Here is a 14,930-nt window from a genome sequence, read left to right as displayed (position 1 = left end):
GTAAAAGAATACCTCTAAAACAAACTAATAGTTTGCAGTTATGTGCTTCTGGGACAAACTGATATCATGGATTTTTCAGCCTTTCCCTTAATGTCAGACATGGTAGGATTTTTACCTTTTCACCCTTTGCAGCAATGGAAATTCAAAAATTATTCAAGACATTTGAAGCTTACTGTGTGCAAGAGGCTGTGACTTAATTGCTGAATGTCATTTAAAGAAATCATCTTGTGGTGTACTTGGGGCTGGCTGTGTGCACAGAAGAAAGGGTACACACCACACAGGGTTCATCTTATTTTATGTCTGAGCTTGACAGAAATCAGTGATTGTGGCTAAGTGCTTGAATTTCACATAAAACTCACGTTTCAGCATTCAATTATTTGCATGTTGAGTGACAGCCTGTTCTTACTTGTTTTTAAGATTACTTTGGTATAAATGACAGTGTTTTAGAACAAATGCTGTCCCTTGTTGAGGAAGAGAACTGCAGCATCAGTCATCTCCAAAGCATGAGTTACATGCAAAGCACTGTGTTGGTACAATAATCAAGCTGGATGTGGCAGCACTGAAAATACTGCAGTCTCCAAACATCAGGATTGTTCTGGAAGTGTTAACCCAGCTGGGCCCTCTGCCTTATGGTGTTGCATGTCCATAGAGTGGCAAGATGTGAAAGCTGAGCATCCTTCTCAGAGTAACCAGGCAGAATCTGCACCTGCCACTGGGAGGTAACAGCAGCTTTCAGCCCAAGTATTTGAATATATTTGACCCAATATGACAATGGCATTTGTAAAGTGAACCTTCTGGCTTTTACGTTAAACACAGTCTGGTTTAGGGAGTGGCTATCCAGGAGGCTGTGTAAATACATCCTTGGCTGCAGTGGATTTCAAGGAGACAATTTTGTTCTGAGGAATGTGTATGGGAACTCATTTTCCCTTGGGTGGTCATTATGGAGATTTTGGATTTCAGCTTCATCTTCCAAGATTACCCTGTTACCTTGAACCTCATCTTAATTTGTGAAAACTTTTTTTAAGGAGTCTATTCTATTTATATGTTCAACTATTTAATTTATTTTTTATTCCTTCCCCATTTTCACTCCCTTTTTCCTTAGCTGTGTGTGTTCAGCAGGACTTTGTGCAGTCAGACTTGGAGCTGCTCTTTGGCGTCTGGGAGGCACCGTGAGCCTGGAGTGTGTGTGTGGCCACTGCTCATCCTGGAAAGGCAACAAGGGGCTTTTAGGCCTTTTAACAGAGGAGTCCTAGGAGTGTTTTCCCCAAGCAGTGTCACCTCAGCCCTGGGTTTTCACCAGCACTGTTTGCCCTCTCCCCTCATGCACCATTGCCATGGCCCCACCCTGGAGTTGCCGTGGATATTTACACACTCTTGGAGCCCGTCCTTTCCCAAATCAGAGGAGAGACACAACCAAATCCTGCTTTTTCCCCTCAACAAATAAATCCTTGTGACATTTTAAACCTCTCTTTATATTGCTGTACAGGTAATTCTGGAGGTACAGGATAATCTGAATGGAAAACCAAATGAGAGTGAGGTAACTTGGCTGAACCATGAGCAGCATAATTTGGTCTGGAGGGCAGAAGTCACAAAGTAATGTAGTGAGGGAGAAGGCAAGGGGTGATTAATGTGTCATTTGGTGCAGCAGCAGGTATATAGCAAATACAGCTCTGTTCCATTAACCACATCTGCCAGGCCTTAATTGAAAGAAATCATGTTCTTAGTATCTAAAATAGAAAAAGGTTTAATACTTGAATTCTTTTTGATCTTTAAATGGAACAGTAAAGGATTTATGCAGCTAAAGAGATTATCTTTTTATCTTTAGGCACATGCACTGTAAAAGTAATTTTTTTTCTCTTAAATGCACTAAAGTGCATCTGGATAGTACATCTCAGAAAATAGAGTGACTGTGCTAGGGACAAAGTGATGACAGACTTTCTTGCTGAATTATCAATATGTTTATCTTAAAGCTTTTTACCATAAAGCGTGGAGAAAAGACGACAAAGCCAAGCTCTTTTGGGCCAACTGTGCTTTTCCACAACCTTTTTTAAAGTGTTGCTTTCAGGTCTCTCATAGAAGTTGTGGTAAATACTGTCCCAAACAACTGATAAAAAGATTATTTTTGTAAATTAAGTCACACAATAAAGAGGATTTTTTTCCTTGTTAGAATTAATTGCAGACCATCTCGGGTCTGTTTAGACACATAAAAAATGTCCTTGAAGTAACAGTCAGTGAGACAGATCTCCCTTTGTGTGAGTGGAAGAAAGTTGGTTCTTCTGGGTGGAGAGATGTGAAATTTCTGTGCCAAGCTGCAGGATGACACCCAGGTAGCACAGCAGAGCAGGGACATGGGTGTAGGAGTGAATTTGTGCACTCACCAACACTCTTTCCCAAAGGGAGCAATACAATAAAAGGTGGTGCAGATGTCCCATTTTTGCTATTGAGAAGAGAGTAATTTGTTATTCTCCGTTTCTAACAGTGTCTTGTGGGTGTGGGATACTTTAGATAACAGTGACAGTCTGCTTTGGATCAGAGTGAGATGTGGATGAGATTCAATTTTATGTTTTCCCTTTTTTGAGTATTCATTTTTAATGTGTCTTTAATGTCTGTACTCATGTATTCCCTTCATAAAGGGATGCCTAAAAACCTGGACTGTTCATTAGGCAATGGCTGGGGAGCATTAAAAGTTTATTCTCTAGTGTTTTAAGAGGCATGAGGGCCTATTGTAGTTGTTTACTACAGCTTTGTTTGTGGCAGCCTGAATTAACTTAACAATCATCTTGTATTTATTTCTCTAAGATCAGTTGCTGTGGCTGAAAGATTCTTCTAGAAAGGAGATGAGGTGGCCTTAAAAGGTCGAGTTTACTGTGACCTCTTTCTCAGCTAATTATTGTGTAGTGAAGGATGTCTGGCAGTCTAAAGTTTAAAAAAAATAAATAATTGAGCAGAGTTTCCATTACAGCTCATTAAGTAAATCTCAGTGCATTGCTTGCTACTAAGAAACCCTACACATGTAGCTTCTGTTAGAGGAACTTTGCAGGAAAACAGCTTAATTTTATTCTCCTCACCTTGAAGTGCATGTCCTCATCTGCTAGGAGTCAAAAATCTAGATATCTGCCAGCTGCAGTGCAAATCAGCATTTTAATGCTTTACAGCTGCTTCTCTATAGAAGTTAATTAGAAATGTGATTCAAACACCCTCTGCCCATATATGATATCTATTACTGGTAATCATAGTTTCTGCTATTTAAACCTGCATTTGGAGTGGTATTAACAAAGCAGCTGTTCCACACAGGGACTTTGATAAAGGTGGAAACTTCTTCACTTTGAGAAAATTGGAAGCTAAATGCTGCTTCAACTGAAAAAAATAAAAGTGGATAAACCAAACCACATTCCTTTTCTAGTTTTAATTGCAGTTAGATTTTCTCAGTAGAGAAATGCCACACAATTCTCTCAGTGTAGCATCAATTCCTGGGGACCACTGTAGTCTGTTACCCACAGCAGGGATGCACTGATGGAGCACAGGAGTTTAACTGTGCTGAGCAGGGGGAAGCCAAGGCTCCAGATTTAAAAGCAGGTGTCAGTCCTGCCCTGTCCTCTGTCTTCCAGATAAAATTAATGTGTTACTTGAGAATGGTAGTGCCCACGAGATGGCTTAGTTTTGATATCAGTACAGCTGTGAACAGGCCTGGATTTGTGCTTCAGGATTTAATAGATTTATTGATCTTTCTAGCAGATGTCACTGGCTTACTCTTATAACTGCATTGCTTGTGAGTAAAGTAAACCAGAGTGCTGGGAACTGATGGTGAAGAGGTCTAGAAGAGTAAAGTGTGAGTTGGTAAATTATACTTCTGGCATGGCAGAGTTTGTTACTGCAAGTCAATTTGAGTGTGTTCTCCCTGCAGCTGTATTTCTAATTTTTTATTTGCCTAATACATTGTTTTCTGTTCTCTGACACACAAGCTACAGGATAAACCTTCTTCTGCTTTGCTATTCATGGTTCTTAATGTTTAAGCATCATTGTAGGACAAAGATTATCAGTTAGTTTTCCAATATTCCAGTTTGGCTGCAACCCCAGAGCAAAAACTTTGTACTTCTCTGCTATTAATTTTAGGCTTCATAGTTGTTCTTCCTCACTTAGACACTTGAGATCAGAGCCTGTGGGATCTGAAGGGGTGCATTCCTACCAAATCAAAGGCACTTTCAAGTGAGTTACATCTCAGGCCTAACGGACTGTTCTCTAACAAGACAAAAGTCTGGAGCAGATTTCTCTGTCAATCCTTGTGCTCTTTCTGGAATATTTCCTTTTTTGATGATTTGCACAGAGCAAATACTTTCAGGCCAAGAAGTTCTTTGCCTCTATCAGCACTATTCATGTACAAAGCCAGCTCTCCGAGGACTGGTTTGTTTTGGCATCTTGTTTTCTTTTTTCCCCAGCAAAACTCAGTGACTTTTAAGGCTTTAATCTCGCAGCTTTGATACGTTCCAAAATGTAAGTGAGTTCTTTCAGTAAGAACTTACTTAACACTTCATCTGCCTGCATCTCTTCAAATGATGGCAAGCTTTGCCTTGCTGTTGGTTGTAGGCTTTAGGTTCATGTCACGATACACCGTGCAGAATGTCACTGGCAGCAGTGGCTGTATCCTGACACCCTCCCTGGGCACACAGGAGGCTTTGGAACAAACTTGTGAGATGCTTTTGCTTGTCTCTCCAGTGCCCAGAAAGCAGTTGATGGTGTAGGTTCAAGGCAATTCAAGATTTTTAGAGTGCAGGTATTCCTTTGATTAAACAACTGGACAGTCAAAGCTACTGATGTGGCCTTAAGATGATTCATTGGGTTGAAGGCAGTATTTGGGACAGTAATGCCCTTCCTTACCAGTCACCATGGCTACATCAAACTTGAGCTGAATATTAAGTGTACTGCAAGGAATTCACCCCTGTTTTGCAGCTACAAAGGCTGTGTAGGCCAAAACCTGCATCTCTCCAGTGTGTGTGTGCCAGCACAGCAGCTCTGAGGTTAAAAGCAATCAACAGGAAATGACTGAGAGTCACAAAATACCCTCTTTAGATGAGATGTAGTCAACAGAAGAGGGAAAAACCTAAGAGGGAGCTTTAATCTTGATACATATTTAACAAAACGGGAAGGGAGAAGAGTGAACTAATGAGAATGACTTGACTGTTTCCCCTGGGAGAGATGGGTTCTGGTGGAGGGGGAAAAGCTGGTCTTGTGGGTTGGCCAGGAGGTCAGTGTGTGCGAATTACAAAATGATGTATACACCACAGGTTGGCTGCTCTGCTCCCAAGGAACAAAAGGTGTTTAAACCTTTACAGCATGAGGGAAAGATAAGTAAATGGATTTTTCTGGATTCACTCAGAAAGCAGCAGTTGGAATAGACTCCTTTACAAATTAAACTTTGCTGAGAGATTGAGAGGTTGTGCTGTCAGTAAGATGAACACTCCCTGTGTATTTCCCTGCTTGGAAGTGCAGCCTACTACCTTTCCTTGGAGTCTGGGTGTATTTATGTACTAATGCCAGTAAGTGTGAATTTTCCCATTTTAAAATCGCACCTTTGTCTCTGTACTGAGTGCTAGTATCTCCTGAAGGATACCTGAGCAGGGTTGGGATATCTGCTGTAGGGAAGAGGAAGCACTGAGAAAGTTCCCTTTGCAAACTGAAGGATGGACTGATGGCACAGGCAGGACAGCAGAAGTTTATGCACCTGAGTTTATCACAGCACAGGCTCACACCACTGGTCTTTTCCCCACTAGCTCACAATCTGGTTTATGGCTTGGGCTCCATTCTTCCACTTCTGTGCACTTCATGGTACCTGAAACAGAAGCTTGGTTTGAAACCATTTAGAAAGAGAACAAAACCAGTAAGGTTTTCAGCAAAGCCTTTAAATCTCTGTTGAAGTCCAAACCATGCTATGTTATTGTGTGGGGTGGTACACATTCAGCTATTGTCCCATGCACAGAAACCCTTTCCCCTGACAATTTTTTGTTTTCAAAGTTGTGCTGAGACCCAACACTGATGCAGAATGGGCAGTGGACACTGGGCCCCCTTCCCTTTTGGAGTCTACCCCAGAACTGTAATCAGTGAAGCAACAAATATTAATTCTCTCCCTTCTCAGGCCTTTTCCTCTTTGTAAGAAGATTCAGCTTGGAAAGCTGTGATCAGCCTAATCAGTTTTCTATTACTGAGGCTGGTGCTCATAGTGCAATTTGTTAAATCAATTTATTATCCTCCCAACGAACTTCAGTGATCAGAGTGTGAAAACATTGAAAGAAAATTAAAACTAGTGGAAGTGCTGCCTGTTTGGATAACAGCACATTTTCCTGTTTCAAAGGATTACTCATCTGCACCAAAACAGGGAGAGAAGTTAATTTCAATGATTTAGAATCTTCTATTTCAGGGAGGCCTGGCTTGCACATTATGATGGATTCAGGAAGAAGTATAATTCGTTTTTAAATTGTTAAACAGCACGTTAGGGCCAAGTATCCAAGTAAAAATGAATGGATTAGTTTGTAATCTTCAGCAAGCATGTCTGTGTGTGGGAGGGTAGGGATGGCAGGCTAGGGTAACCTGTAAACAAATGCTAGATGCATGCTGGCACTCCAGGCTTTGGTGTTGGAAAGCAGCCAAAATAACCTGCAGAGAAGAGAAACGGTTCTTTTCTGCCTAAAATGGAATTCTGCAGATCCTCCAGTCCTGTCCTCCTGTGCCCTTCAGTGGGAAGAGGAGGTTCCTTGGATTTTCTGAGTCCAGTGGCTCTCCCATCTCCACATCTTCAAGCTTCTGAGTGTAAACTCAAGCAAAGCAGCTCAGCAGGTGCCAGAATCCTGTAGGACAGAGGGACCTTTGGTGTTACCAGTGGCAGCTGAGTAACATGGGAAGGTGTCTGGGAATGTTCCTGATTTCTGCAGTGCTGTTCCTTCTGGATTGGGTTGATGATACACATATGGCCAAGGCACTGGAGCTGCAGATGTGCTGTACAGTGTAAAATTCAGAAACCAAAGCTGATGGTACCATATGAACTGTGAAATGTTGCACTGGCAGGACAGAAGTGTTTCACTCATAGTTCTTTCTCAGGACATGAATCACTTTAATAGTTTCAAGTCATGGCTGATATTTTAAATTTGTTGGGTTTTTTTCTTTTTTTATATGGCAAATCCCTTCCTTGCCAAATACTGCAGAGCTGTTACAGGGACCATAAGCTATTTTAAAAAAAACCTCCTTGGACTCGTCTTCCTCCAGCTTCTACTTACGCTTGTTGTTGAATTTCTTAGGTGCCTCTTCAGGTGGAAATGTTGGAATGAAAAGTCAGCTGGATATGAGGAATTCCAATTTGGGAAAGTCCTTGCCATGCTACAAGTGGTCACCAGATTAGAGGGATCTGAGGCTAGTAGGAATACAGTAAGACCACCATAGAAATTTGACCTAGGGGGAAAAAAAATGCCTTATTTTGGCAAGTTTAGGGCTGCTTTTGTAAAGCAGGCTGCCTGTTAAAGCTTCTCTGTCAGCTTTATTTACAGTTCAAAGTAAAGAAAGCGGCAGTTTTTGACTGTACTGTTAATGTATACACTGTACATCAACTTTATTGCAAAGTGTTTTAGCAAACTACCAGAATAGTTTTTAATCTGCAGATAATCTTACTCTCATTTCTATTTTTGGACTGTGTTCCTTTGCCCAGCATAGGCACAGCCATTGGAATCCATCCAGTTCACCTAACAACTTTCATTAAAAAAAACTGCCCTTGTAATAAAAATTACTCAGTGTGACAAGATTCCATAATATATTTTCTTTAAAGCTTCATTAAATTTTGTAGCAGTTAATGGCACTTTTTGGGGTTTTTTTAATTTTCTTTTAAAAGCAAAATTTGGCTTAATTGTGACAATATTTGAAATAGAATTAAATAACTATTTTCTAAATGGGTGCATAGAAGCCAGGCTGTGTGGCAAGGATAGCACAAGGATAGGAAAATACAAAATCTATTTGAAAACCACATTTTACTGAGTTTTGTATATTGTGAGGTTGCTCAGAAGTCTGTGACTCTTCAGTTAGGCAAAGGAGATGCAATAAACTCTGCCCACTTGCAGTCCATGATAGAGAAGTCTTAATCTTACAAGATGCAGTGACCAAACATGGATTTTTCTGCAGCAGTTGGGAGGAGCAGCTTACCTGAACATCATCCCTCTGATCCCTGCAGCAGTGTGAGCACACAGGTGCTGCTGGAGCACCTGCAGCTTTTCCTTGTTCTCCCAGCCATCAGGGACATGATTCCTGATGTGTGAGGCACTTGACCAGTGCAGCAAACAACAGGCTCCTCACTGCAAGCATGGAATGCTTTGGTAGTTTCTTACTGTGGAAATGTAGTAAAGAAGTGCTGTGGAATCAAACCCAGCTTTTGGGAATGCAGTGAGAAGTCAGTGGATTAGACTCTCTGCTGACTCTTTGCAGAGTACTTGCCTGAGAAAACTCCAGTCTCCATTTTTAGCTGCTTGTTCATCAATAGATACAAATCACCCTGTCCTCAGTCTGTGTAGCAGAGCAGCCATCATCATCATCACAACTGATACAGCCGAGTGCAGTGACTCTGTGTTCACCTTCTGGGTGTGTGTGAGACCCCAGGACATTCCAGTGCTTGGTAGCAGGCTGGAGGAATCACTTCACCTGCACCAGGTGTCACCACAGATGAAATTGCACCACAAACCAGAACAGTTCAGAAAGGCAAGTGATGCTGAGATGGAAATGACCAACACACAGGTGGTAGACAAACCTCTGGTATCTTTCACAGTCTCATTTTCTCATTTTAATCAAAATAAAGAGCTGAAGAAAGTCTCTTTATATTTTCCATTTGTTTGGAGCCTTGGATTTTTTAAGACTTTCCAGAGCTTTATAGGTTTGGCTTGGATAATGTAGTGTGTAGTCTGATCTTCCAAGTGTCTTCTGCTATTATCAATCTCTGGCTGTTGTTAGGGAAATCACACCAAGAGTGTTTGACTGTTCCCTCCATTATTATAACGAGCACCAGCAGCCACTCTCATGTTTATCTTGTCTCGGGTACATTTAGTAAAGTCTGCATCCTGGTTTGGGCGTAGCTGATTTCTGCTTGAAGTGAGGATTGTTTGTTCTCTGCGATGAAACAATCTTTTGTGACAAGCTAACAATGGCAAGGGATGAGCTCTAATGTTAAACAGTGGGAGCTTTTCTTTTCTTTCTTTTTTTTTTTTCTTTCCTCTTCTCGTTTTAAGTCTACCCACTGCCTCAGGAGGAAGGCAGCTACACTAATAATATGTCTAGTCTCTGTGGAAGGCCCTTATTTGAAAAATCTGTAATTGAGTGGACAAAATTTCTTGTTGCTTGAGAGGATCTATTCAGAAGAGACCTGAAAAGGATGAGGGAAAAGCACACTAGACATCAAGAAGTCCTAAGGGCTCTATTGAGAGGGAAACCTGTGTAGATATTGTGGGACAATTGCACTTGTCAGGCAAAACACTAAAATGGATCTGTGGGAAAAAAAAAAAATCCTGGGGAATGTTAAACAAAGCTTTGAACAGGGCAGAGAGCTTGCTGGGAATACCTCAAAAGCAAGGAGGTGTATTTGGGTGATGTTTGAAGGAAGGCACATGATGGCTGCTTCAAAGAGCAGGCACAGAATGTGCGCTACCACAGGGCTTCTGACCGTTCTCACAGTTGCCAGGTCAACACAAGGCTGAGAGCTCATAACTAGGTTAAGTTTATTCACTCCTTTGCTCTTTTCAGTGAGCTGTTCCATTGCCCACCCTCCCTGGTGCCCTGTTCAGGGACACTTTCCTGCTGTTGGCTTTTCCAGCCCCTGCCTTTCATGCCTCCTTTGGAAGCTGAGGAAGATGTGCTGTACAGAGTGGAGAGGATGTGTTCCCTACAGAAGGCAAATAACCCTGTGAGGGTATTTGTATTTCAGTGATTGCCTCTAGTCAAGTTTGTTGTGTGAGATTTTAAGAGTCGCTTGCTTAGATGTAACATACTAAGTTTTGTCTAGTGAGGCTTCTTTCCTGCATCCATTACTGGCTGCAGTGGGGCATTAATGAACAATCCCTGGCACCCTCTGAATGGGCTTTGCTGTCAAAACTTCAGATGCCTAAAAGATCAACCCATTAGTGATGAGACCAGCATCAGCACAGCCTATTTTTAGGTTTTTCTTTGCTTGCTTCACTCTTTGATGTAAAGACAGCTGTGTTCCACTCTCTCGTTATGCAGACCAAACTTTTTATCTCCACTTTGAAACAAGCTGTCCATTGTTTTGATCACTCAGTGATCTTTCTCTGCAGCTCTCCTGTTTGAGTTCTTGTTAATCATGGTGACTGCCACTGCCTGTGTTAATTCAGATGTGGCACCAGTCCATGTTCAGTAGTGTAAATATTTCCATATTTAAATGCTAATCTCTGATAAGCATTTAAGGAAGCCATCCCCATACACACTGTGGCTGTGCCTCCCTTGCAGCTTGGACGGGTGTCTGACTAGGCTTTTTCCTGGTTTTTATTTATGCATGAGTGGATTGTTGTGTGTTTTGAAGAAACCACACGCAACTTAAATGCCCTGAGTGTGGTTTACTTCTGAAAATGAATTCCCTAAGTTTCAGTGGTTTTCCACAAGTGTCCAAGAATCCTGACTCAGGGTCTGACAGCTGTCTTTTTATTCCTTTTGCTTTTCCTCTGTTGCTTTCTTTCTCATCCTATACTCTTTTTTTTTTTTTTTCCCTCCTCTGTTTAATTGCTTCTTAAGTTTTGGAACATCTTCAAAAGTCTTGCTTAGGCAGTTATTTTTAGACCTTCAAAAGAAGTAATTTTTACTTCCTTTTTCCTGTCACTGCGTTTGTTACCTGTCGAGGCCATACTTCCAAAGACATCTCCTTCTGGTGAAGCTAGAACAGCATTTTTAAGAAATTGGTTGTTCCAGTGTCCAGATGTCTCCTTTTCGTACAGAACACCTGAAGAAACGCCTGGAAGATTACATGGCGCAGTTCCCGAACGTGCGGATCCTGCGGACCAAGAAGAGGGAAGGGCTGATCAGGACTCGCATGCTGGGAGCCTCGGTGGCCATCGGGGACGTCATCACCTTCCTGGATTCCCACTGCGAGGCCAATGTCAACTGGCTGCCACCTCTCTTAGGTGAGTGGGGGTTGTTGGAATTGCTGCTTTCCCCTCGTGCTGTAAGTGGATAAAAGAGGTGAAATATAAAAGAGAGAGCAAAGCAACCACAGGACTCAAGTGAATTGTCGGCAACTTGTAGTGGTTAGTATGAGATTTTTTTCTGTTCTGGAGTCCTGCGCTGTGCAGTAACCCTGTCATATGCTTTTGTTAATTAAAGAGCAGAAATCATATTCTTCTGTTTCCTCATTAAATGAAATCTTAAATAATTTACAGCTTGCTAGAAGAGTAAACTATCACATGGTCATGCAACAGCTTGCAGAGAGGAATGGCTTTATGATACAGAAAAGATCTTCAGATACAGTTTTTGAGTAGCTTTTAAGGGTTTTATCTCCTGTATAACTATATTTAACTTCATAGTCTGCAAGGCTGTGAAAAACACTTCTTGTGAATGAGAGCTGCTGGTGTGTATTTGTAGAACATGGGCACCCTTCTCCAAGGCAGCAATCCATCTTTGAGGAGGTGTCAGTTCTCTCCAAGGATGACTAATTGAAGGGACAGTGCCGTCTGGTTCTGGTACCTGTCTGCCTCCAGCCGGTACCAAACTCCTTCCCAGCCCTGCTGCCAGTGACCTGTCAGAGCTCTCTGAGGTGTGACTTGCTCAAATAGGCTGTGGCAACAACAGCCAAGCGGAGCTTTAAGAAGAGAGTCAGATTTTCCGCCAGGATTGATGGATGGTTTATCCTGTTGCTTTCACTACAGTTTGTATCTGGCAGTAGTTTGAAACATTTGCAGCTTTACGAGCCCCAGGGAGGGAGGACAGAATTAGCTCCAATGCCATTTAAATGAGAACACGAAGAGGATGCTTTGATTTTTTTAAAGCACAGAAAGGATTTCTGTGAGATGTGTTTTGGAAGCTGAAACATCATTTTATTGCCTCTACTCTGAGAGCTAACTTCCAACAAGAGGCCATCTCAGTAATAAAGTATTTAAGAAATTCCAGATGTTTATGCAGGAATTTATCCTGTGTTGTATTATTTGGTTGGAAGAAAAGATTGGAGGGGAGGATGTAACACTTGCATTTCTTGACCGTGCTGAGAGCACTTACGCTATTAGTCTGAAACCCTTCCTGCCAGGTTCTGGTGTGGCAGTTAGAGCTGGGTGGTGCAGTGGGTTATTCCCTGGATTTGGATCGGCACAGAAGGGGTTCATATCCTGGTCACTTGTGGAAATGAGGATTGTTCATCAAGTACAAGAAGTCTGGTTTTAGCCTGGCAGTCAGTTCTCTGGGGTAGTGTGGCTGTGTCTTCCCATTCTGCTTCTGGGTGATGGGTGCCTGGTGTTTTTCTCAGGGATTGCAGAAGTAGCAGATAAATTGATATAAATTCAAGCATCTGCTCACAAGAGAAGGAACAGGAAGAAAGCTCTGTCATTCTTGGACAACTTCATATTTTGATGCTCTTTTTTTGTAATTTCATGGTCAAAGGAACTGGCTGGTGCAGGTTTTCTAACATATTTCTCCAATCTTCAGATCGCATTGCCCGAAACCGCAAGACTATCGTTTGCCCAATGATTGATGTTATTGATCACGACCACTTTGGATATGAGACTCAGGCTGGAGATGCAATGCGAGGGGCCTTTGACTGGGAGATGTATTACAAGAGGATCCCTATTCCTCCTGAGTTGCAGAAACCTGATCCCAGTGATCCCTTTGAGTAAGTTACTGAAATGCAGAGTGCTAAGAGCCAGCTAATGAATAACACCCTGCTGCAGGGTTGGTTTACACCTCAGCACAGCAAAAGCCAGAAGCTGGTGTTAAGCTACTTGCTTTTTTGGCAGCTGTTTGCTTTGCTGGTTTAAAAGAAAAGCATTGTATAGTAGCTGTGAACCCTCTCCTTTTCATTGCTGGTTTTTGCCACGTTAATTCCTGCAGAAGTTAACATTTCACTGAAAACTCTAATGTGTAACAATTAATGTGGTCATTTATTACTGAGATCTTTCAAACATAACTTAGTATCTCTAATGCTCTGCCAAAACCAACAAACCAATGGTGGGGTATGTGTCATTCCCAGGTGGGGGAAGAAGAAAACCTAGGAGCATAATTATAGCAATTTTGATTATTACAGTGCACTGCAGAAGTAAATCTGTGATCAATTTGTGCTCTGCTGTTGCTGTGCTTGCCAACATTGAGACAGTTCTGCTGTGTTTGTACTCTGCAGTGTTTAAAAGAAAAAAAAAAAGAAAAACCAACAAAACACTTTTTGAGGTCAAACTCAAAGACTCAATCCTACAACAGAAGCAGAGCACCATGTATGAAGCGTACAGGTCCCTTGGGCCCGAGGTGGTGTCCTGTCACTTAATGGTCAACTCCTGCCTGCTTGGAGGAGAGGCATTGGCAGGTTCTGAAGGGAGCCTGGTCTGGTCCTCCTCGTTTGCAAGTGGGAAATCAGGAGATAACACCAAAACAACTATTTGATGTGCTGATGTGGCTGTAAAGGCACTGGGTATGCTGGGTGGTGAAAAGAATATTTGTCAAATCTTGCTTTGTTTTTTAAATGTTTAGCTAGAGATCTGTGTCTTTGAATATGTTTGTAATATGGAGTCTGGTTTTTCCTTAAGGTCTCCTGTAATGGCTGGAGGACTGTTTGCAGTCGATAGAAAGTGGTTCTGGGAGCTGGGAGGGTATGATGCAGGTCTGGAGATATGGGGAGGAGAGCAGTATGAAATATCCTTTAAGGTGAGCCATGTTCTCTGGAAATTCCTTTTGTTTTGAAAAGTAAGAATTTGTTCTGAGGCGCAGAATGTGAATGATCTGTCTTGTCCTTACTGTTGCGTGTGACTGAAGGTGAAAGAGTTGGGAGTAGTAAGAGTGCACAGAAGAATCAGCACTGATGTGAGCAGTGACTTGTGAGGGCCAGTTTTGGAGCAGGGTGAGCTGGGGTGGCCCGTTCTGTGGCCACAGCTCCCATGTGTGCGCTCTTCCCAGCAAGGGTAAGTCAGCTTCTCTGGAGCTCTCTGCCTCTGGGGCTGCTCAGTGCTCACCCTGGCAAGATGGGGAAATATTCTCCTCCTTGAGGGCAGGAGGATTCCAGTTCCAGCTTGAGTTCTCAGAGAGGAGAACAACTTTGTCTGTAGTCAATCCACCTGACCCCCGGCTGTGAGGAACTCAGGCTATTACTTACCCAGGAAGAAATCTTCAACAACTGGAGTCATTACTGTTGCTGGCAGTGACTTTGGATCATTATCTGCCTGGCCTGGGGACAGTTCTGCTACTCACTGATTGAGCTGGTCAGTGGAGGCCTTTGAGAGTTAGCCAGCTGACCAAAAATGCTTACAAAGAGTAACAAGTCACTGTAACCCACCAAGACTGCTGGTACCTGTGTTAGGTTGGAATATGGCACTGTGAAATCCAGTTTGGGAAACCCACCACAATGTCCCAAACCCCTGAAGGCAAGTGGCCAGTCTTTAGTGGGGGGATTCCTTCCCATAGCCTGGACCAAACTGAGTAAAGATGTCTACATTAAACTCTGAGGTTTCTTTAAGAGGTTGAATATTTAATTTTACAGGTGTCTGGATGCCACTGATCTAAGATAACTGACCTTGGCACAAGGCTAGAGGATAGCAGGGATGTAGGACACAGTTCGGCAATTCTGTCATGGCTGATCTCTTACAAAACAGATGCCTGAACCTCCATGCCTCTGTGCAGTTCAGAGGATATCAATCCTCAGCAAGCCACATTGCCATACACACCCCGTATGCTACTGGACAGCAAACAGTAGGAGAAAAGACATTGATTTTGAG

At 42.4% G+C, this 14,930-nt stretch overlaps 1 protein-coding gene across 1 annotated transcript in view; it reads left to right on the top strand.

The window, feature by feature from the left end:
* GALNT10 (polypeptide N-acetylgalactosaminyltransferase 10) overlaps window positions 1-14,930 on the top strand; it is an 81,189-nt gene that overhangs the window by 47,440 nt on the left and 18,819 nt on the right. The window contains exons 5-7 of the mRNA XM_014253225.2: window positions 10,965-11,150; window positions 12,661-12,844; window positions 13,749-13,866. Coding sequence (XP_014108700.2) covers window positions 10,965-11,150; window positions 12,661-12,844; window positions 13,749-13,866 — 488 coding nt within the window. The remainder of the gene's footprint in view (window positions 1-10,964; window positions 11,151-12,660; window positions 12,845-13,748; window positions 13,867-14,930) is intronic.

This window comes from Pseudopodoces humilis, chromosome 17 (assembly GCF_049639895.1).
Source record: "Pseudopodoces humilis isolate 2021_Gansu_Grassland_sample_001 chromosome 17, ASM4963989v1, whole genome shotgun sequence".
In the NCBI taxonomy this organism is placed as follows: Eukaryota; Metazoa; Chordata; class Aves; order Passeriformes; family Paridae; genus Pseudopodoces; species Pseudopodoces humilis.
The sequence above is the reverse complement of the archived record's forward strand: the minus strand, read 5'-3'. Positions and strand labels throughout refer to the sequence as shown.